The sequence below is a fragment of the Bacillus rossius genome, chromosome 16 (assembly GCF_032445375.1).
Source record: "Bacillus rossius redtenbacheri isolate Brsri chromosome 16, Brsri_v3, whole genome shotgun sequence".
Taxonomy (NCBI): Eukaryota; Metazoa; Arthropoda; class Insecta; order Phasmatodea; family Bacillidae; genus Bacillus; species Bacillus rossius.
In genome coordinates this window covers 11,211,154-11,235,028 of record NC_086343.1, presented here as the reverse complement: position 1 = coordinate 11,235,028, position 23,875 = coordinate 11,211,154, and the positions used below count along the sequence as shown (strand labels likewise).

General features: G+C 40.3%; 1 protein-coding gene across 1 annotated transcript; it reads right to left on the bottom strand.

The window, feature by feature from the left end:
* Positions 1 to 794: 794 nt before the first annotated feature.
* Positions 795 to 15,695, bottom strand: LOC134540308 (mucin-2). The gene is made up of 6 exons (XM_063382968.1): positions 15,379 to 15,695; positions 12,559 to 12,864; positions 8,610 to 8,746; positions 6,517 to 6,669; positions 5,297 to 5,482; positions 795 to 2,712 (listed from the first exon to the last, which is right to left on the bottom strand). The coding sequence occupies exons 1-6, from the start codon at positions 15,693 to 15,695 to the stop codon at positions 2,009 to 2,011; spliced, it is 1,803 nt and encodes a 600-aa protein (XP_063239038.1). The 3' UTR covers positions 795 to 2,008.
* Positions 15,696 to 23,875: the final 8,180 nt, after the last annotated feature.

Genomic DNA, 23,875 nt, shown 5'->3' with positions numbered 1-23,875 from the left:
CAAAATCAATCAACACTTACGTCATTGACGCACCTACTTCACACTAAACGACATTTTGAACATAAACACACATGATCATACTTTTACGCTAATAGTAACAAAGCTGTTAAGAGCAGACTTATAAATTACACAACATGAATCGTAGTTGGGTGGTCTGTGGGCGAGAATAAATGACAGACCTAGCTATTTCTTTGTTTATTTTATTTTTCGGTGGGTAATTGAGTTATGAGTAACGGGTCAATTCTTGTAATATCATCCAATCAGAAAGTATTAGCTTTTAAGCCTAGCGGGTCCTTCCTATGCTAGTTCAACATATCGTTTCCACTCAGATAAATTTACATTTGCTAACTATTCATTTAAAATTTATAAAAGTAAGCTGCAAAAGGTTTTTGCAACATTAATATTAATTTTATAACATTTTCGCAGTTGCTCAAACCAATATATTAAAAGTTTTTATAAATATAATTTTAAACTTCACAAAGTATATATAGCCTCCTTATTTAGTTTTTGCCATATTGATCTGAAATATAATTTCGGGTAAAATTTAACACATAGTAACCACTTAGTAACCAGTATAGTATATATCTGTCTTATCTGTGATTTTAAGATACGTTATTTAAAAATAATATATTTTTGTAATAATACATCAGCAACTTATGTGTAGAGAGATGTGCATGTGTTGTAAAGTTTCTAAAAAAAAATAATTTTTATACAGTATACATCTATTTTTGTATATGACACATTACGAATTTGTAAATTTTTCAAAAATTGTATGTAAACTAGTATTCATTTCATTTTTTTTTTTTTGCGATTAAAATAACATGAAATTTAATCGTTTTAAACCGCGGAAAACAACAGTGCTACGATTGTCTTTTAAAACATCGTAAACATGGTAAAATATTTGCCTTTGTTACTAAATAAAATCAGAAGTGAATAAAACTAAAATTATAAAATGTGTATTATCAAGGTTTCCTGAATTATTACTAGATCAAACTGTTTGCATGGATTATGATTACAACTTCCTGTTACTGCCGTATAAATTAATGAGCACAACGCTATGTATCAGTCCTTTAACTGAGCAGCCAAATAAGTTTTTAAGCGACTATGGGTTAAAAAAAAACTCATTTTTTTTCGTACCCTTATTTATAATAATGTCAGCATTACTTAAAATTTTACCAATTGGAAGCTACTATCTATATGGCTTAATTTTTTTTCTGCCATGGTATATTATATTTCACTTAAAAACAACTTCGGTCACCAATAACCTGTGGAAGACACACAACAATAGCTACAGTTTATGAAAGGTGAAGAAAACATTTTCAAAAAGCATGCATTGGAAGCTGCGACGACAATAAATAAATTATTTGGGTGACACCGTTTCTGAAAGTTGGAATCAGTAATTTCACAATATCCAATATTTTCAAACTAAAAAGTAAAAAAATTCACGTAAAATATCTACATATTTAATATGTATGTTTGTCAACTATATGACTTGTTAAACCTGACCGTGTTGTCTAAATGAAATAAGAGTAGTTGACCAAAGTCAACACTGTAGCCACCACATAACAATGTAACATGAGCGGAGGTTTTTTTTTTTTTTTTTGCAGGTTCAACAGCGTATGCGATTTTAGAATGCTTCCTAAGTTCATTGTATTTTTTTTCTCGTGGAACTTGCCTTAAATTTTAACACAGTTTTAAAAAAAAAAATACCTGTGGTACGAATTTCCCAACTGTCACATATGACGTTGTTTACGAAAACACCGTTATCGGAACAACGGTGCCAAAAAAGGGAAAAAGACCATCTGAGAGATGTAAAATTTGAGAAAAAGTCTAAAACGATGGCAGTCTATACTTGGCAGTTACAACAACTCGTTTTGAGTTCAGCATCAATATGGCGAGGGAGAAGCGAGAAGAGAAACAGATCAGTTTGCATAGGAAATGTGGAAAGGGGGGTAGGAAGGGGATAGAAACATGAGGAATGGTCTGCGGACGAAGCGGTCCCAGGACGTCAACACTTGAGCTGCCTGCACTGCACGCCCACCTCGGTGCACCTGCACTCGAGGCACGGCGACGACAGTTCCGAGATGATGCGCCCCACGCGGTACATGCGGCCGTAGATGTTGCAGCCGGCGAGCTTCAGGAGACCCGGGGACTCTGCCGCCGAAGAGGAGTCGACGTCGACGATGATGTTGGGAGGCCGGCCCGGCGGCGGCTCGGTCGCGTTAGCTTTCGCGTTAGCGTTAGCGTTCCCGGAGGTAGCGTTCTCCCCGGCCGACAAGGGGCCGGTCGCGACCTCTCCTCCGTTGACGGCGACCTCCGAGGTAGAGGCCTCCGTCCGGACGGCGAAGCTGCCGTTGACCAAGGTAGCCCGGGCGGTGGTGGTGCTACTGGTGGTGGTGCTGGTGTCGACTCCTGCGAACAGGAACTGGAACACGCTGTCCAGCAGGGACGACTCCTCGTGCTGCGGCGGTCGCGTCACGTTGACCGACGACGACGGCAACGAAGACGTAGACGACGTGGTGGGCGGCGTCGACGTGGGGCGGCGGTCCAGCAGGTACGGCTTGAGGTCGCCGATGAGCGACGGCAGGTCCGGGGCGGGCTCGGTGCGGATGACGTCCCTGAACGGGTCGATGGTGGTCACCACGCCGTCGGCGACCGTCACGGGAGGCACCACTCCAGACAGCACCACCGTGGGGAACTCGTCTCCTCCGTCTGCCGGGAACACGGGGTGCTGTCACCACTTGGAAACACGCCGGATACAAGTTTATAATAGATGTCATGTATTTCTAAGTTATGACAGTTCTAAGTTATGGCAGTTCTAAGTTATGGCAGTTCTAAGTTATGGCAGTTCTAAGTTATGGCAGTTCTAAGTTATGGCAGTTCTAAGTTATGGCAGTTCTAAGTTATGGCAGTTCTAAGTTATGGCAGTTCTAAGTTATGGCAGTTCTAAGTTATGGCAGTTCTAAGTTATGGCAGTTCTACGTTATGGAAGTTCTACTTTATGGAAGTTCTACTTTATGGAAGTTCTACTTTATGGAAGTTCTACGTTATGTCAGTTCTACGTTGTCAGTTCTACGTTATGGCAGTTCTACTTTATGTCAGTTATATGTTATGGCAGCTCTACGTTATGGCAGTTCTACGTTATGGCAGTTCTAATTTATGGCAGTTCTACGTTATGGCAGTTCTAGGATTCTGCAGTTCTAGGTATCGACAGTTCTAGGTATCGACAGTTCTAGGTTTCGAAAGTTCTAGGTTTCGACAGTTCTAGGTTTCGACAGTTCTAGGTTTCGACAGTTCTAGGTTTCGACAGTTCTAGGTTTCGACAGTTCTAGGTTTCGACAGTTCTAGGTTTCGACAGTTCTAGGTTTCGACAGTTCTAGGTTTCGACAGTTCTAGGTTTCGACAGTTCTAGGTTTCGACAGTTCTAGGTTTCGACAGTTTTAAGTTTGGACAGTTCTAAGTCGTGTGTTTCTAAGTTATTATCGTTCTAACTTATGACGGTTATATCTTATGTGGATTTCTTTTCGAGAATTCTACGTTATCACTGTTCTAAGTTGTGTGTTTCTGCATTATGTGGGGATCCCCTGACAAAAACCATATTTTATATCTGCCGTGGAGGATTACAGAACGTGCCTTAACTCAACGTCAAGCTGAGAAAAATTGTTAAGTCAATTAATGAAGGTTTTGAATAAAAATCAAAAATTCATAAAGTGTTGAAGTTTTCCAATTATAGTTTTTTTTCAGACATCAATTTATTAGATACTGTAACAAAAATTAGGTGAAAGAGTCCTTCATGAAAGTGTTCTAAAACAGTATGTTACAAATTTAAGAAATCACAAGCAAGATGCACTGCTTGTATTTTTCGTTCGTGTAATCACACCATGAGTGAACATTTTATTCTGGCGATATCCTATCCAGGGAAAAAATATAAGATAGCTTTTCCTTAAGTTAGGATGATAAAATGCTATAGTAACATGAACTCGACAAATAATGGAGTTACTAAATGAACCAGCATATGGTTACACACAGCCGCTGATAGTCCGGTCTGGCGAGGCGCTGTCTCCCACACACCCACGCGTCAGTTCGGACTGAGAGATCTCGAGCCTAACGGTCCTATCTGATGGGAAAGCCAACAATCAGGGTGGAAGAAAGTTCTGTTATCACGCATCCCAGGTTAGTCCCTTGATCCTGCGGTGCATGATGCTCTTGCTATTTTAATTAAGTACGTCGACAGATCCTGGACTTGAGGGGAGAAAAACATGTAATATATAAAAAAATAATAATTATGATAGCAAGTTGAATACAAAAATAATATTCCTCGAGACCTGACGTAATTTGTTTGTATTGTGATAATTTTTTTTGTTATGTTCAGGATCTTTTAAAACTTCAAGCATCATGTACTACAGGATCATGTCCTAGCCCACGCACGGCAGTGGTGCATGATTGGCTGACGGGAGGCTGGCGGGGGCTTGACGGGGGCTTGACGGGGGCTTGACGAGACTTGACGGGAGGCTGACGAGGACTTGACGGGAGGCTGACGGGTGACTGACGGGGGTCTGACGGGTGACTGACGGGAGGTTTACGGGTGACTGACGGGAGGTTTACGGGTGACTGACGGGAGGTTGACAGGGGTCTGACGGGTGACTGACGGGAGGCTAACGGGGGTCTGATGGGAGGCTGACGGGGGCTTGAAGGGAGGCTGACGGGGCTTTACGGGAGGCTGACGGGGGTCTGACGGGGGTCTGACGGGGGTTGGACGGGGGTTGGACGGGGGGTCTGACGGGTGGCTGACGGGGGTCTGACGGGTGACTGACGGGGGTCTGACGGGTGACTGACGGGGGTCTGACGGGGGTCTGACGGGTGCCTGACGGGGGTCTGACGGGGGTCTGATGGGAGGCTGACGGGGCTTGACGGGAGGCTGACGGGTGTCTGACGGGGGTTTGACGGGTGGCTGACGGGGGTCTGACGGGTGACTGACGGGTGACTGACGGGGGTCTGACGGGTGACTGACGGAAGGCTGACGGGGGTCTGATGAGTGACTGATGGGAGGCTGACGGGGGTTTGACGGGGGTCTGACGGGGGCATGACGGGTGACAGGGGGGTCTGATTCGTGACTGACGGGAGGCTGACGAGGGCTTGAAGGGAGGCTGACGGGTGACTGACGGGAGGCTGACGGGGGATCTGACGGGTGACTGACGGGAAGCTGACGGGGGTCTGACGGGAGGCTGACGGGGGCTTGACGGGAGGCCTGACGGGTGACTGACGGGAGGCTGACGGGGGAGGCGGCGGCACGCACCGCAGACCAGCCGCCCGCAGCAGGACGCGCGCTGGCCCTCGACGCGGGTGCATCCCGGGCCCGGCGCGGGACACTCGGTGTGCTGGCAGAACACCTCCCCGCGGTGGCACACGCACACCAGGCACGCCCCCGGCTCGGACAGCAGGTCCCCGTGGGCGTGTTCCCGCCCATCCGAGTAGCACACCTCTGCAACCAACAAACAACGTAGTGTTCGTCCGTTCCTTGCGTGTGTAGGTACAAGTAACTCATTTCGCATCTTACTTTATTTAACTGAACAAGAGATTATAACTGAGAATAGTTTAAGGCACGCCCTGTAATCTCGTCACTTATTCTGCAGACTATGTGATACTACTACGGTTGACGTAAATTCAATAGTATAAATTTAATATTAAATTGTTTTTGAAAGCAAACATAACTAAGTTGATTCTCATAAAGGCATAATGTAAACTAGTTTAAGTTTGTTATGAACAGAAGTAGCGCTACAACAATTGAAGTACCATTATTGACTGCAATAAATTTATATTTTTAAAACACCCGAGTGTTACATAGTTTGAACGTCTTTTGTTTATTGAGATTTTAGTTCATAGGTTCATACGACATCAACTGTGACTTAAGTATTTGGAATCTCTAATATAGGTACTGAGCCATTTCTGGAATAATTATACTGTGATCGTAAGGTTTCAGTGGGGTCTTCTAATGTAAATTTTAAAACTAGGTAAGTCCTTAACTATGTTTAGAGATACCTGCTATTTTAATTTGGCATGATTCTAAGTACATGAAAACAGTAAGAATACAAATCACTCGTCCAGAAACATCACCAAACGGTATCATTTTCTCAAAAGTGTCTATTTTTCAGAATATTTGAAATATATATATATTCTTTACAGAAAGCCATATTACTTAAGAGCTATATTGTTGAACATTCTAAATCAACAAACATTATTTTTGCTGAATTTGTAGTGGGAGTTATTTGTAATCATTTTTCAGGTTCAGATGCAAACAGAAAATTGTACTTGGCACGCACATCTAACTATACAATCATGAATTGAAATTTTTTTTTAGCCATTTATAAGATTTTGTAAAAGGTCAAATGAAGGGTGAAGAAAATTTTGGCTTTGAATACACGCCACTGAATTTTGATAATTGGTATGGTGAAAAAAAAAATACATTAGAGGTAGGACGATGCCATAGAGAAATTTTTATGAACTACGCCAACTTACTCTCTTCACTTTTGGGCAGAGTCGTGATGGAAGGCGGAATAGGTGTCCCAGACGTTATGTCGAGTTGCAATTGACCAGCTGTGTCGTAAGGCCCGTCAATTTTTGACTCGTAGAATGGGCCATCGAGAATAGGTTCTCGCGGTTGGAATCCACCTGAAACAGTCAATCCTCTTAATTTTTTTTTGAAGTTATACTTCTAATGCGACTTCCAACAAGGTTGCGTTAAACGTTTAACGCTCCTGGGGAGGGGGAATAGAAAAAGAGAGAGCGAGAGTGAATGCTAGTGTAAGGAACTAAGTAGAGAGTAAGAAAAAAATAATGATCCTGACAGTTTGTACTGTTATTTATAACACCTTAACTTTCAGTATACCTACGGCATTTTAATTTCATGAATGGATCGGAAGTCGCACGGAACGGAAATGTGTAACCACGGCGCCACCATCTGTGACGGATCAAAGTTAATTAAGGCAAAAGGAAACTTCATATTAAAAACCTGTTAGTGAATTTTTACAAGGATGGGCAGCATTTTAATAAAATTCCTTGTCGAAATTCAAGTCCAAAGACGGTGGTTTAGTATTTTTTTCACGACTTTTTTTAAAAATCTTTTATAGGGGCCGTTTCATTATGTAGTTAAGAATTTTGATCGGCCAATCAAATGATTGAATAGTCGTCATAGCTGCCCCGGCAGGTGCGGAAACTTCGTGTGATTAAGGTCACTAAATATAGTTGAAAACCCAAGATGAGTATATTTATCACTCTCAGCATTATTTTAAAGAATTCTACGTTAAATTTCGTGTCCGAGTTTCGTATTATAAGTGTATTTTGTAGCAAGAGAACAAAATAATTTGCTCGTTACCGAGGTTATATGTTACACATCTCTGGCGAGGACTGAAAGACTATCTCATATATATACATATAAATATATACACACATATAAAACATATATAAGTTATGTATAAGTTTTACTTTTTATTAAAGTAAAATATTCAATATTAATATAGTCATTTCTCTCTTTAATTGTAGTTTTAAAATTATTCGTTAATATAAGAACACATTTATTTACCAATATTGATAATAATTTTTTTTACTTAATTAATAATTTAGCAATGTTAAATACGTGTCACGGATATCTAAATAAATTTAACTAACATAACACAGTATTGCTGATTAGATAAAATTAACATAAAACACATTTTATACACTAAGTATGTAAATATATAGATAATAAACAGAAATAAATTATGTAAGGATTATTTATAATTTTATTCTTCAATTTATTAGTAATGTTACAAACAATTTAATTTTTAAATTTATGAATTCTTAATTTCAAGTTAAGTTTTAGTGATCGGTTGAATATAATGGTTTTCACGTACACAATTGTCCGGTTTTAAAGATTTTTGGCTTTTGTAATTTTTGGCATACGGTTATTCATTTTTAAATGTAATAACCAATGTATTACAAAATATTTTTTACTGCCTTCATATAAAATGCAGGTTTTTTTTTAATTTTTTATGTTTAATTCGTAAATGGTGAAATATAAATACATAAAATAAAATCAAACCAGAAAAAAAATTAAATAATGAAAACTATTTTCGTGGCTGATCATACAGTTATTGCTTACAGACCCCTAACGCATTACACAGGGCTCAATGCTACTTGTGGAAATGTAATGCAGTCTGATGTTATGTGCATCGTTACAATTCTGTATAGCTTAAGGATCAAAGAATTCGTTACGCTAAGTGTGGACTGTGACGCATCGCGCGCGGTGGAGGGGTAAGCGCCGCCATTTTGAGGTCATTTTGCTGCGTTTCCAGATTTCCATTTCGTATAACTTTTGACTCGGAGAAGCTACGACGTTCGTTTGAGTTTTAATCGTCAGCTCTCGTCAAAATATATCGATTTCATATATAAAACATTTGTGTAAAATAGTTACAGTGAATACATGATTTTAAAATTAAATAAATAGCGTATTTTATATTTTGTATAGAAAAATTACGTGTTAGGTACACGTATTCACGTACAACACACGGCTGTGTCTATGACACAGCCACACCCCTTTTTTTTCACGTGTGCTGTGCAATGTAGGTACATACCTTCGGTCTTGATGGGCGGTGAGAAGCGACTGTATAATGGGTTATCAGTAGGCAGATGCCTATCTTGCATTGGGTATGCCGTAGCTTTGCCTTCGCCGTTTTCCAGTACCGCATCTGCTGCCACAAAAGGAATAATTCTGCAAATAAAAGTGAAGTATCGGAAGAGCTCTACAGCTACTTTCAATCATAACGCTAAACTACAACCATTCAAAAATTAAAAAAAAAATATACGTTTTACTGGTAAACGTCTAAAAGTCGCGGCTTCTGTGAAGTCAAATCAAATAACAACGTAAGCGAAAAAAAATAATTTTTTTAAAGAGAATAACAGCGCATTGTTATCTCCATAAATTAATAATTTTGATAAATATATTACGTTTTATTAATGTAGCTGACCAAACCTAGCCAAAATTACACTTTCAATTATTATTCGACTTAATTCCCAGAAGCTGAAACTATAGGCACATGTACCCAAAACTTTTATTATTGAAACTAAAAGCGAATGTTTCTAAACTAATATTATAAAAAATTCTGTAACGATTTAACAAATTCTTATTCTGCTTCAAAAATGCATTATTCCAAATGGATACAGACTATGTTTTATTTTTGAAGTGAAACGTCTTATCTGAGGGGGGCTACAATGTTCGAGTGTTACGAAAATTCCGATCGCAAGAGGGGAATAGTGGTGAGGGAACCGGTGGAGGAGGAGAGTGTATCAAAGGCGACGCCACTTCAACACATGCACTAGCGGTCGAATGGGAAAACGTCAAGGGAGGGGGGATAGGCACGTAGCCTAGCATGCTGTATGCTAGTTGTAACGGCCGGAAGGGGGGATGTATAAGCGACGCAGGAGTGATGCTATGGAATTCTCGTAACGCTGTTTGTGTTTGTCTACTCCTCGGATTTCGCTACCATTTTTCTTTTATTTTATCTAAAGTATCTACAATTTATTTATTCGTGTGGAAAAGAGTTATTGATTTGTGTAATAAACATTATAAGTATCATTTATTTTTATGTTAATAGTGTGATGGAAATTTTTAATAATTAATCTCTATCCATACCTTAAAAGCAAAAAGTTCCCACCTGTCGCGCGTGGACTCCGCGCCTACATTTTTTTTAAAATTGTCTTTCTTTAAGATGTTCATTTATAAACTTATGATTTCAGTGCCTATCAACAGGTACAGCTTTTAATAGGCAGGCACTTAACAAATAATACATAAAATACAGAGAAAATCACAATAATGAACATTGGAGAACATAAATATAAAATATGATAACGAAAAATTAATGACAAACACAGTACAATAACAAACACAAGGAAACAGAAAAATTAGCATAATTAAAAAATAAATTTTATCTAAAAATAAAAGTAATAAAATATATACATAAATTAGTTACTTACTGCACATAAATTAAGAATACAAAATGTGTTTTATTTAAATTTTGTATTTTAAAAAGGGTCCAAATCTTTTAAGCAATCACAATTGTCAGTGGAACATTCGGACAGCGCATTGTTTTCTGTCAGGAGTTTGACATAATTGCTATGCTTTGTGTTTAAAAAAAATGAACTCTTAAGTCCAATTTAGTTTGATGATTCTGTGCCGGTGACACACGTTATTACGAAAACCGTATCTGCCACTTGTCTTCTGAACTGCTACGTTTAGCAATATTTATAACTAAAACCGGAGAGAAATAACCAAACGGACTTTTTTCCTGTCCTGCTCTGAACGAACCAATCCGCACCAGCACGTTTACGTGCGAGCCAGCTAGCGCGTCTGCATGCGCGATACAGGTAGCGCCCATCCCCCCCCCCCCCCGGCCACGTTTCTGCTACACGCCTAATCCGATTAGCAGCGGCGCCTCACTAACCCCTTTACCCTTCTTCAGTGCTGTTATTACTGAGCCCGGGGTATTCTCCACGGCTCTCGAAGGGTTCGGCACGTTCCCAGAGCCCCGTGTGTGTGAAGTGGCGTAATTATAACGCCATTGTTCTCGGACTCTCGGACGGATACCAGACCTTTCCAGGGCAGTACTTGGCAGGTATATAAACGGTGAGACTGACCTACGAGGGCAGTGAAGTGAAGAGTGTGAGTGACCCGTTGGCGAGCGATGGCGGACGGCGAGAAACGGGCTTCGTGTGCATCGGGACCGAAGCATCTGGAACTGTGTTGTGTGCGCGGCGGACGAGTGAGTGGTGCGAGGCAGTGCGTTGGGGCCGAGGTGCGAGGTAAGAGACGAGCAGTAGAGAGATCCACTGTCGAGCCGAGCTCCAGTGGGGAGAGTAAATAATGTACTTAATGAAAGAGTGATTAATTTGTGGACATGCAATCAAATTGGTATAACGTAACGAACTCCCTAAATATAAAGAATAAATGGAACTCTATTTTATTAACTGGGCCATCCTTTTCGAACCTGTTTTCACACACATAACATAATCGACACAATATTGTTTAGATAAATTTGGATTTGAAGGCTAGATACGAAAAAAAATATCTGTAACTCGACATTAATTCCTAAAAGAAACTTTTATGCGTTAAAAAATGTTTATCTACCAGTGTGAAGTCTACCAGAGATTGAACGAGGTGTGTTGAAAAAAGTAACGAGAATTTTGTATATTTTTGTGGGTTGTATTCGTCCTATTCACGCAATTTTTTTTTCTTTTTTGTGTTGGTAAACATATCTGAAAAATACCTGCGCGTTTTAACCAAATAGGATGTTTAGTTAGTTGTCAGCTGTCAAAAAGGTTAAACGTGTTTTGGTACCAACAGCGATTTGTCATTTTATTTATTCGTTTAAGAAAATGGATTAGAGAATTTTCATTAAATGTTATAGGAATGGAATAAAGTGTGACACTGTTTTATAAATGTAGAATATTGTTTCTGCAACAGGAACACTCGGCTTCAGAAAAAGGTCTCGGCCAGTCAGGGAGGCAAAAGCAGGTAACGCGCCGGCAAGTGCGGCTGCCTGCACAGTGCCTGCGTGCTGCGGGAAGTCGCCCGTCAGGCGTCCGACCACCAGACTCCCGGTTGGCGACATACCGTCGCACTTTTAAGGAGGTGCCTCTCATTTCAGATCATGATTTTATATTATTTTAATCACTGGTCAACTTTTAGACTTTTTCAATTGTTTAACATTCACGAAATTAAAAATATATACAGCGCAATTTTTTTTGCATAATTAGCTGCCAAAGTTACTTTTTTTTTAAACGTTTTTGGGTTGTACAAATAAGTAGAATTTAATTTATTGCAGAACTGACACTTTTTAGGTTTAACTGTAATGCCACTGGCTACTTCATGATATGGTTTTCATTTCTATCACAAAATCCCATTTCATGTTTCTTGGCTGTCAAAATCGTGTAACACATTTGAGAATTTTGAAATGCCAGGTAAAATTAATTAATATTTTCTGAAAGAAATTCAAATCATTTCTTGAATTAGCCAGTGGCATTGCAGTTAAACCTAAAAAAAGTTACAGTTCTGCAATGAATTAAATTCTCCTTATTTGTACAACACAAAAACGTTAAAAATGTAACTTTGGCAGCTAAACATGCAAAAAGTACACGCTGTATAATATATATTTCATATCGTGAAAGTTAAACAATTGAAAAAGTCTACAAGTTTATCTGTAATTACTGTAGATATAAAATCTTGACCTGGAATGGACTGCAAATGTTTTTCAAAAATAACTCTTTCAAAAAAAATTTCAAGCAGGCCGGGAACTTAAATTTCCGACGACGGTTCAGCTGGTTTATGTTGAATACGTCCATGTTCTTTCATAATAAATTATATTCCGGTGGAATACGTGCCAATAACCTATTTGAAATAGTTTCTAGTTCTAAATGAAGAATTTAAACGTGTTTGACCAGCACGTTGAATTAAGTATTCCCATCAATGCCCCTGTGTGCGTATTGGGGGAAGGGTGTGGGAGGGGAGTGAGGTGCTCGGCTACGTACTTGACGTTGGGTAGCGACGGCGGCAGCGACGGCGGCGCGCCGTAGTCGTAGTCGCCGTAGTCTTCCCCCGCGCCGCGGGTGATGTTGATGAGTGCCTCGATGTGTGGTGGGAGCGGCGGTCGCGGGGAGGAGCCGTTGCGTCCTCCGACCGCCTCCTCCAACTCTTCCTCCAACTCTTCCTCGGCCGAGAGGCTCGCGTTCCTCCTCGGCGTCACGTCCTCTGGCGCGACGGTGGTCGCATCCGTGTCCTGGCGGCGGAGGGCGCCTTCAGCCGGCGTCATCGTGCTGCTGCTGCTGCTGCTGTTGCTGAGAAGATAACACAAGGTATTTCGACGTGAACACGTCTCAAGAATTCCTTCCACAGTGGGAGGCAATTCAAAAAACGAATGATAACTGCTGTTACTGCTTCTGCTGCTGATGCTGCTGCTGCTGCTGCTGCTGCTGCTGCTGTTACTGCTGCTGCTGCTGCTGCTGCTGTTACTGCTGCTGCTGAGAAGATAAGACAAGCCTTTTGACGTGAATACGCCTCAAAAATTCCTTACACGGTAGGACGCAATTCAAAAACCGAATGATAACTGTTGTTGCTGCTGCTGCTGCTGCTGCTGAGAATATAAGACGAGTCTTTTGACGTGAATACGTCTCAAAAATTCCTTTCACAGTGGGAGGCAATTCAAAAAACGAATGATAACTGCTGTTACTACTGCTGCTGCTGCTGCTGCTGCTGCTGCTGCTGCTGAGAAGATAAGACAAGTCTTTTGACGTGAATACGTCTCAAAGATTCCTCCCCTCAGTGGGAGGCAATTAAAAAAAACGAATGATAACATCATCGGGGGATACAGTTTGGTGTTGCAGCTACACATCTGTCATCTCCATCCAAAAAAATGTGTTTGCTCGTACCAATCAAATCTTTTGATCATACACCCGTACTGTTGAACTGGCATAAGCGAAGACTGTATGAAGTTTCTGTAGAAGCATGGACCACTTCTGCCCAAGATTCCGGTTCCAGCGATGAAAAATGATTGAAGTGACGTAAGCGAGTCCGGTTGTAAACAGTAAAAGATTTTATTACTCGCCAGAAGGGTTGGGAGAGCTGAAGCCAATGAGGGCACGTGTTGTCAAAGGCATGGCTAAAACCCTTAATTGTGGGGTACGGATAATCTAGCGCAATTCGGTGTCGTCATTGATTTTGACGTGAATACGTCTTTAAAATTGCTTCCATTGTTGGAGGCAGATAAAAAAAAAAGAATGATAACAAAATCGGGGGATACAGTTTGTTGTTGCAGCTAAATATTTATCATCTCCATCCAAAATTTAATTACACCACCGAATAGCTGAAGGATCAAAGAATTTGTTACGCTAAGTGAGGACTGTGACGCTTCGTGCGCGGTGGAGGGGGAAGCGCCGCCATTTTGAGGTCATTTTGCTGCGTTTCGAGATTTCCATGTTGTAATTAACCTTTGACCCGGAGAAGCCACGACGTTCGTTTGAGTTACAATCGTCAGCTCTCGTTAAAATATATCGATTGCATATATAAAATATTGGTGTAACATAGTTACAGTGAATATATGTGGTGTTCAAATATATAAAAAAAAACATGATTATAACATACATAAAATAGCGTATTTTATATTTTGTATAGAGAATATTACTTGTTACGTACACGTATTCGCGTACAACGCACGGCCATGTCCATGAAACAGCCACACCCAATTTTTTCCCCTCCGACCGAAAGAGACGGCATCTTGGTTTCAAAGGTTCTTATTCATGCCACTATAACTTTACTTAAAAAAAAACCTCGGCTTGGTCAAAGCGCAGTATTAAATTTAATTAAATGTCTGGAAGTAATCGTGACTGGCTTCCTCAAGTAGTTTAAAGGCTGGTGACTTGATCATGTGTGTTATTAGTTACGATTCAAGAAAATCTATTTAGCCGTTTGAAGATCATCGGCTCTTTTCTAGTCGATGAAGGGACGTGAGCAACTTCCAAAAGTCTGATCGATTCGAAATTTTGCATCCTGTTACTTTAATGACATTGCAAGAACATGGATGATGTTGGTGGTTGTAGTACGGTACAGACTACAAAAAAACCATGGTAAAATGCGACGATAGTGTTTAATGCATTTGAATTACTAACAGTAGCTTCAAGTGAAATTTGCAAAGTCGGAGGTATTTAAAAAAATTTTAATTTGCGTTTTTTTGTATATTTTTAATCTTCACAACTAACTATTTTAACAAATCGGTTTCCTATTATCTTTGAAAGATATGTGCAATGGGAGTGCATGACTTGATGTAAGGTTTTGGACATACGCCATTGCTAAGTACATGTATGTCTGTAGAAGAAAACTACAAAAAAAAAACCAAAAGACAAAAAAAAAAATTCTTTGTTTGTTGACCATATTATCCTGTTATGGAATATCATGTGGCGTTTACGTATATCCTGTTGACAACAGCAATTTTTTTTGATTAATTTGTGTTTTTGTCTTTTGGGTTTTTTTGTAGTTTTCTTCTACAGACAAACATGTGCTTAGAAATTGGCGTATGTCCAAAAGCTTACATCAAGTCATGCACTCCCATTGCACAAATATTTCAAAGATAATAGCATTAGGATTGTTACAATCTGTATAGACACTTCATACAGGGTTATGTATCATGTTATTTTTTTATTCCACTGAAAAAAAGCGCAGACACTAGTAAATAAAGGTAAATTTTCAAAACGCATGATTACGCGTGTTTGAAATACTAGAGTACCCTAATATTTTTTGGGTGGATTGCGCCCAGTCCTCGGAACTAATAACACGTTGATGTTGTGATGAGTACGAACCTTTCTTCTCCGAGCGAGGCCTCGGCGGCGGTCGTGGGATCGACGGTCGTCGTCGTCGTCGGGGGCGGCATCGGCGTAGTCGTCTCCGCCTCCGCCTCCGGCGGCGGCGGCGTCGTCGCGGTCGTCGCGGGGTCCTCCTCCGCCGTCGTGGTCGTCGTCGTGGTCGTGTCGGCGGCGGCGTCTGTCGTCGTGGCCTCGTCGTCCGTAGCGTCGGCCGCCCCCGGACCGGAGACCACGTGGCGACGCCCGCCCCCGGCGTCGCGACGCGCGTCCCGCCCCGGCTCGGCCGCGTCTCCGCCGAGGCGCGCGGCGCCCATCTGCTCGGGAAACGAAATCGAAAAAAAAAAAAAAAAAAGAGCAAGACAGCTTGCCATGGCAACCTAATTTTCAAGTACATGACTTCGGCGGCTTAGAGCGTCTAGCTCTTAGGACTTTTAAGCCGCTTTTAGGATTTTGTGTTCTTTCTAAGGCAAAAATACTTTTGAGGTTTTTCGAAATCCTAATTTTTGAATTTTTTTTTCTCGATTTTTTTTGGCGGAAATTTTTTTTCCAAAAAAAAAACTGGAAATTTTGGCGAATTTTGGGTAAATTTTGAAGGTCAAGATCAAATGTCAAAGGTGACGTCACAATACAAGATAGTAGATCAGCTCCAAGCTCCACACCCAACACCGCCGCGCCCAGACGCTTTTCAGAGGAGAATACAACAATTATTTCTACATATTTTAATCTCTATGTTCAACAAATATCATCCAGAAATATTAATTTGTTGAGTCGGCATGAAAGGTTTTACGTGACGATGTTATGAGTCCTTTTTTTTTTAAGAGAACCATTTTATTGTTAAAAAAATTGGTTGTCTGTAAAGTCGGTTTACGGACGATAGTTTAACGTGACAACATCATAACAAAACATTGATGAAATGATTGCATACTGTTATGAATAAAATGGAATTATTTTTATTGAATTATCACTATTTTGTATGGGTACAAAGAAGGAGTGAAATGAAATCTACAATTTAATTGATAAATTTACTTTTATTTGCACTCATTAATACAATATGTTTATTACTTTAACGAACAGATTATTTTAACTATAACTTTTATACATGTTTGCTATTTAACTTCTTCCAATCTGTGTTATTCTGTGATAGGGTAAGTAGGAAACGAATGGGAGTGTTTCAAGTTTATTTACCTCGAAAAAGTAAAATCGATGGTTGTTCCAATCGAGTGGAAGAGAGTTAGATGCGGCGCAAGCGTACAATGAGCGTAACGGGACAATGTGCGTAACGGGACACTTTCGTGCGTGCAGCCAGCGTTCATCGATCTATTAGACGTTGTCACGTCAAAATTTTTTAGATAAATAGATTACCTAATATTGATAGTTGTGTTTAATATGAGTGAAAGTATGTTTAGTGAATGAAGAACTATTCTGAATTTAGTGGGGGGGAAAGGAGCTGAACATAAGTGTGTTGTCCACCAAAAAAACTTTTCACCTTGATATTTCGAAACATATTTTTTTGGAGCATGGGCCCTTATTTCAGCAACTCCTCAATTGAAGGCTGCCACGTCAAACTGGCATAAGATACACTCCTTCCAACTTAGAAAAAAATGTGTGCGTCAACTTACGTACACACCGGTTAGAAGTGAAACATACTTGGCGTGATAAAAAAAAACTACATTTTCTTGGCTTCTGGGTGTAGGCCGTGTCAGGTAATTGTCTTGCGACGTTTTGGCAGCCATTGCAGCTGCCATCGTAAGGTAGACTAACTCTGTCAGTCTACCTGATGATGGCAGCTGCAATGACTGCCAAAACGTCGCAAGACAATTACCTGACACGGCCTACACCCAGAAGCCAAGAAAATACAGACAATGGTCGTGAAAGCCTGTGATCTTTATATTTTTATTTCATGGAAATAATTAGCATACGTAAATAAAATAATAAAAGGTCTGGAGTGATATTATAAATACGGTTGGTAAAGTATAAATTCAATCAAATTTAAACGTTTTAAATAAACAATTAGTATTTAATATTGATATAAGAATATTGGCTTTATATATAATTGGTTTGTTTTAGAGAAAAAAGTTACAATTTTTTTTACTAAGATTAATAAACTAGCCAGCACAATAATGACAAAAACTACACTGAAAGAAGTCTGTAAAGCAGTAAAATTGAAGTTATTTTTGCGTACGATTTCTTGTATTCATGTAACACACGTTGCAAATAAGTTATTGATTTAATTGTTTAGTGTGTTTTGATTTCGCTGTAAATAAATATATTTGAAGTTAGGGTAAACGTATTTATTTCAAAAACAAAATAAGTCAAAAGCTTTTACTGATTAAAAAGGGGCAACCTAGAATTTCTTTTCTAAAACAAGCACATTTAAATTTCCATTTTTAAGAATATACATAACACGTATAAAACAGGCAATGAAGAATTACACATGTATTGATATTTTTTTGTACCTTATGAAAAAAAAAATAGGTTTTAGTGTCTTATGTCGTTTCTGAAATCTATTCAAATACACTAGAGACTAAAACCTGTCAGCTCTATACTAACAACACAGGCGGGATTTAAGAGGTGTAACTAATAAAAAAAAATTATAAATAAAACTGTTACATTATATATTAAGACAAACTGGTATGAAAAACGATTAACTTCTTTTTAAGAAATTTTAGACGATGGATTTTTAATTTTCCCGTAAACCTGTGTAATGTTTTTAAGATATGTTTTCTAACTTGAAAAAAAGTTTATTTTCGTTATCATAACGTTAGTACCATTTGTAGGTACTAAACATTGTTCATGCTGGGAAATACCGCCTGCTTTTTATCGGAATAACGTGACAACAACATAAAAAGAAAATCTTACATCTGTCGGGTGATTTAGTCTCTAACCTATCTGGTCCTAGTTTTGGTTTACCTTTAGAACCTTGTTGGTCGTTGGAGTATCTACTGGCCCGCCCGGTTCCTTGGGCTGATCTGCGTCGCCTGCAAATAAATTAAAAAATTAATATATAATATTTTTTTAACGCATGCAGTGGGAAGTAAATCGCTCAGCTTGTGAGCAAACCTCCGAATTCACTGAAGGACGAATTTTACAAGGGGGCGAGAGAAAATAGAATACCCGTTACTCCAACCTGACTGCTGGTTGTAGCAACGTGCATACCTCGTGACTAGTTGCGCTTAATTTGCGTTCATGACTTATTATTGGCTGGCTGAAATACCAATGATTCTCGTGGATTAAATCTTCTTGGGCGAATTGAAAACAGAGATTAAAAAAAAGTACGTGTAGTTACGTACGCACGTTATAAGTTATGCTTTTTTTTATGAAATACACTATTAGTTTTTAAAAGTAAAAGTTACAAAAAATTACCATTAAAAAAAACTTTTGAACTGAAATATAATTTACAGCACAATGGATGTAGAGTTAAAGTTAGCAGTGGTCGGGATATTTTTCCGCTTGTGAAAAGTTCCAGTTATTGTCTCAGCACTGGTAACTGTGGTGTCCCTACTCTTCCACACCGCGGGAGGAAATTGCCAACCTACATTAGAATCTCCTAGACATGGAAAAAAAAGAAACACGGTGCTCGGAAACAAGTTATCAAGATTTAAACTCGTTAAACCTCGTTTCTAACGCGCAGTGATTTCAATCCGAAAGATGCTATGTCAGTTTTAAAAATGTTAACGCCATCATAATTTTTTTTTTGCGTTTTCCTTTTGATAATTCGCTTTCTTTAAGAGAGGAATCATACATTAATAAATTTCTACGAGCACGGTTCATTTGGCAGTATAATTGCAGTTGTAATTGTCCTCGAAAATTAGTTCAATTATAAACTTCAAACACTTCACAGGGGGAGGAACTATTTAAAGCAGGCAGTATCTATTAGCTTCAGGATTTCATTAAATTTTACCATACACTTTCACGACGCCAAATTTGGAAAACTGAAGAATTAAAAAAAAATTGAAAATATGTCGTAAACGTTTTTAAAACAATGTTACAGACTTTTGGCTGATTCATTTATCACTATCTATCTCTATATATAACTTTACATCTCACTATATCTACATCTCACTATATATACATCTCACAATATCTACATCTCACAATATCTACATCTCACAATATCTACATCTCACAATATCTACATCTCACAATATCTACATCTCACAATATCTACATCTCACAATATCTACATCTCACAATATCTACATCTCACTATATCTACATCTCACTATATCTACATCTCACTATATCTACATCTCACTATATCTACATCTCACTATATCTACATCTCACTATATCTACATCTCACTATATCTACATCTCACTATATCTACCTCTAACTATCTCTTTCCCTCACCAACTATCTCTTTCCCTCACCAACTATCTCTTTCCCTCACCAACTCTCTTTTTCCCTCACCAACTATCTCTTTCCCTCACCAACTATCTCTTTCCCTCACCAACTATCTCTTTCCCTCACCAACTATCTCCATCCCTCACCAACTACCTCCATCCCTCACCAACTACCTCCATCCCTCACCAACTACCTCCATCCCTCACCAACTACCTCTAACATCTCACAAGTATCTCCACTTATCCCTATCTCTACCTCTTACTATCTCTACCTTTCACTATGTTTACCTCTTAATAAATATTTCTACCTCTCACAAATCTATTTCTATATCTCACTAATTATCCCTTTCGCTAACTATGTCCACCTCTTACCAACTATTTCTACCTCTCGCTATCTATTTCTCAATAATTATTATCTCTCTTGCTAACTCTTAACAACTATGTCTACCTCTTACTATCTGTTTTGTATATTAATAATTATCTCTCTTAACAACTATGTCTATCTCTTACCAACTATGTATATCTCTTACCAGCTATGTCTATCTCTTACAACTATGTCTACCTCTCACTATATTCCTATATCTCAATAATTATCTCTCTTAACAACTATGTATATCTCTTACCAACTATGTCTATCGCTTACCAACTATTTCTACCTCTCACTATCTATTTCTCATTTATTATCTGTCTTGCCAACTCTTACCAACTATGTCTACCTCTTATTAACTATGTCTATCTCTTACCAACGATGTCTAACTCTCACTATCTATTTCTATATCTCAATAATTATCCCTCTCGCTAACTATGTCTATCTCTTACCAACGATGTCTAACTCTCACTATCTATTTCTATATCTCAATAATTATCCCTCTCGCTAACTATGTCTACCTCTTACCAACTATGTCTACCTCTCGCTATCTATTTCTCAATAATTATCTCTCCAGCTAACTCTCGCCAACTATGTCTACCTCTCACCAACTATGTCTACCTCTCGCCAACTGCATCCCTGACTAAGGCGCGGAGGGCGACTCACCGCACACGAGGCGCGGGCAGCAGTCCCGGGGGCCAGGCGGCAGCAGGTTGCAGCCGGGGGCCTGCCTCGCTGGGCACACTCTGCGGCGACACAGCAGCGCCCCGCGGCCGCACGAGCAGTCCAGGCAGGGCTGTTCCGTGCGCACCGGGTCGCCCTCCGCGTACACGCGCCCGCCGTGCTGGCAGCCTGCACAACCACCAGTAGCGGATCCAGAGGGGTGGGGGGGGGGGGCTAAGGGGCTCAAGCCCCCTCCAAAAGCATCTGGGTCCACTATTGTTTTAGTGTTTGCCTTGATAAAGCCTAGCCTTAGCTGGGTCAAGCCCCTCCCAAACCAAAATCCTGGATCCCCCACTGACAACCACCACCACCACCACCACCAATGTGGCACACAGCCAGGCCCCGGTGCTCGAGGGAAGCCTTCATTCCACCTTTGAATATATATACTGTATAGAAGTCGCGAGTGGATAGGATTTACTCTACGTCTTTCAGGAGCGCATGATGAGCAGCTTGGGAACTTCACCGCTGCAGTGCGCTGCCGTAACGCCCTGTATCGTCTTAGGTTGTTATTTACACGTTAGAGCGCGGCACTGTCGCACGCTGTCATTCCCCCGCACCTACCCCCCCCCCCCCCAATCCATCATTCACTGCAGCTCGAGGTAGTTCAACGGGAGGGGGAAGGGGTGTTTGAAGAGTTCGACACTTGTCCGCTAGGGACCGCCACAAGTCGATGGCCCTAGAGATGGTGGCGATTGCGGCGGTGAATTAACCAACTACCTCAAAAACCGTATTAGAAATTTTAACCTGGGCCGGCGACTTCTATACAGTATATATATATATTCAAAGATTTCACGTAGGAGACAGCCAAAACCCGAAGTTCCCCCAAGTTCATTGCTCGCTTTTGAAGTTATACTTCTAATGCGACTTCCAACAAGGTTGCGTCACACGTTTAACGCTACCATGGAGAAAGGTATGAAAGCACTGTTGCGTTGAACGTTCAAACGCTCATAATCAATAATAAATATTTAAAATTAAGAATCTTATAATGTTTAGTACAAATTATGTCATTCATATATTTATTATTCTCTAAATTTATTTATTTATTTAATTTTTCAAATTTAAACTGAACTTTATTGACTGTGTTGACTATATTTTTTCCAGCCCTTTTATTATTTTATTGTAGTTAATTATTTTTGCATGCAATTAAAAACTTATTTTTTAATGATGCCAAAGAAGTATAACTTCTCACGCGCGTACCTAAGTTAACGCACCCAATTTTTTTTTCCTCCTGTATCTTTAATGTAGCTATCCTAACCAAATCAACCGTCCACAATGTTTTTAAGTATTTATAATGTAGCTAACCTAACCTAATTGACCATTAGTATGCTTTCATCAACACCGCCATATTTATTTACAATGAACAACAACAAAAAAAAAACACCCCGAAGATGCACGATCGGGCGTTTGGCTCTCTCGTCTGTGAAAACAATGCTTCCCGGTGCTGAACGGGCACAGCTAGAGCCATGCGTGTTTCAGCGGAAAAATATTCCGAGATTAGTTAACAAGTTAAAACACTGTAGCACCGTCTGCGATTGGGTGAGTTTCTCTCAGGTATACCATGTGTCTACTGTCAGAACACCAATCACTGTCATTCAGTGGGGAAGCAAACGCCTCCTGAGTGGCTCGGTCAAAAAAATAAATAAAAAAAAGGCAATGACTTGTCTCGCAGACGGGCCGCCAATCACAAGGCAGAAACCTCTGGCTTTGAATATATATACTGTATAGAAGTCGCGAGTGGATAGGATTTACTCTACGTTTTTCAGAAGCGTATAATGAGCAGCTTGGGAACTTCACCGCTGCAGTGCGCTGCCGTAACGCCCTGTATCGTCTTAGTTGTTATTTATACGTTAGAGCGCAGCACTGTCGCCCGCTGTCATTCCCCGCACCACTCATCCATCATTAACTGCAGCTCAAGGTCGTTCCACAGGGGGGCGGGGGGAAGGGGTGTCTGAAGAGTTGGACACTTGTCCGCTGGGGACCACCACAAGTCGATGCCCTAGAGATGGTGGCGATTGCGGCGGTGAATTAACCAACTACCTCAAAACCGTATTAGAATTTTTAACCTGGGCTGGCGACTTCTATACAGTATATATATTCAAAGCCTCTGGTGCGGGTATACCTTGATGGAGTCTGATAGGCTTCGCCGAAAAAATGCTTGCCCCCATAGGTACAGGGGTTGTGGTGGTGTCGGTTCTTGGACGGGTTCCCTGAGCCTCTGGACCGCGTTGGAGACGGTAACCCCCCCCCCCCACACACACACACACACAAACAATATTTTCCCAAATTGATAATTACATTTTTTTGGAGGTGTTACATCGTACTACACTCCAAACTCTCTGGTTATCGGCCCTCCCCTAAATTCTAGCCTGCGTTCGCCACTGGGCTGGCACGCAGTTTTTGCCACACACTACTGTAGCCTTCATCGAGAACGGTTGTGATTATTATTTTTTTTCTGAGCTGGCGTCGTGAGTGCGGCACTGAACATGGTGTGGGTTTTTTTTTTACGTGAAAAGTCATTAAAAATCGCACCGAAATATAACGGGTACAAGAACGAAAACGTTTACAGTAGAGGAATAGGTCTACATCGTCTCGCCCTTAAGGCCCCAGTCTACCTGGGCACACACACGGCGCGCAGAGCTTCAGGAAAAAACAACACGATTTCAAAACTACTCAAGATATCCGAGTGGGGTCTGCTTACGAAAAGCATTTAAGAGTTCGCTGAGGGCCGAAAAGTACTTTTGATTTTGGGTAAAGTTTTTAAACAGTATTTTTAGAAGAGTCAAAATGGCTAAAACGCATGTTTTCAGAGTAAATTTTAGGCGTAAAACAACTGGTATAGATTCTTGAAAGCACTTAAGGGACTTGCGTTACACCTTTATCTTCATTTCTCCACCATATAATGTTACGGTCACCGCTCAGATTTCACGGTTATCCTGTGACGACGAGAAGACTGCGCGCCAGTCCAGAGGCGACACCGCGCTGGAAGCACCAGCGAGCGTCGCTCTTATCATCACGCCTCACTAACACACATACACCCCTGACGAGGCGGGCACCTTAATA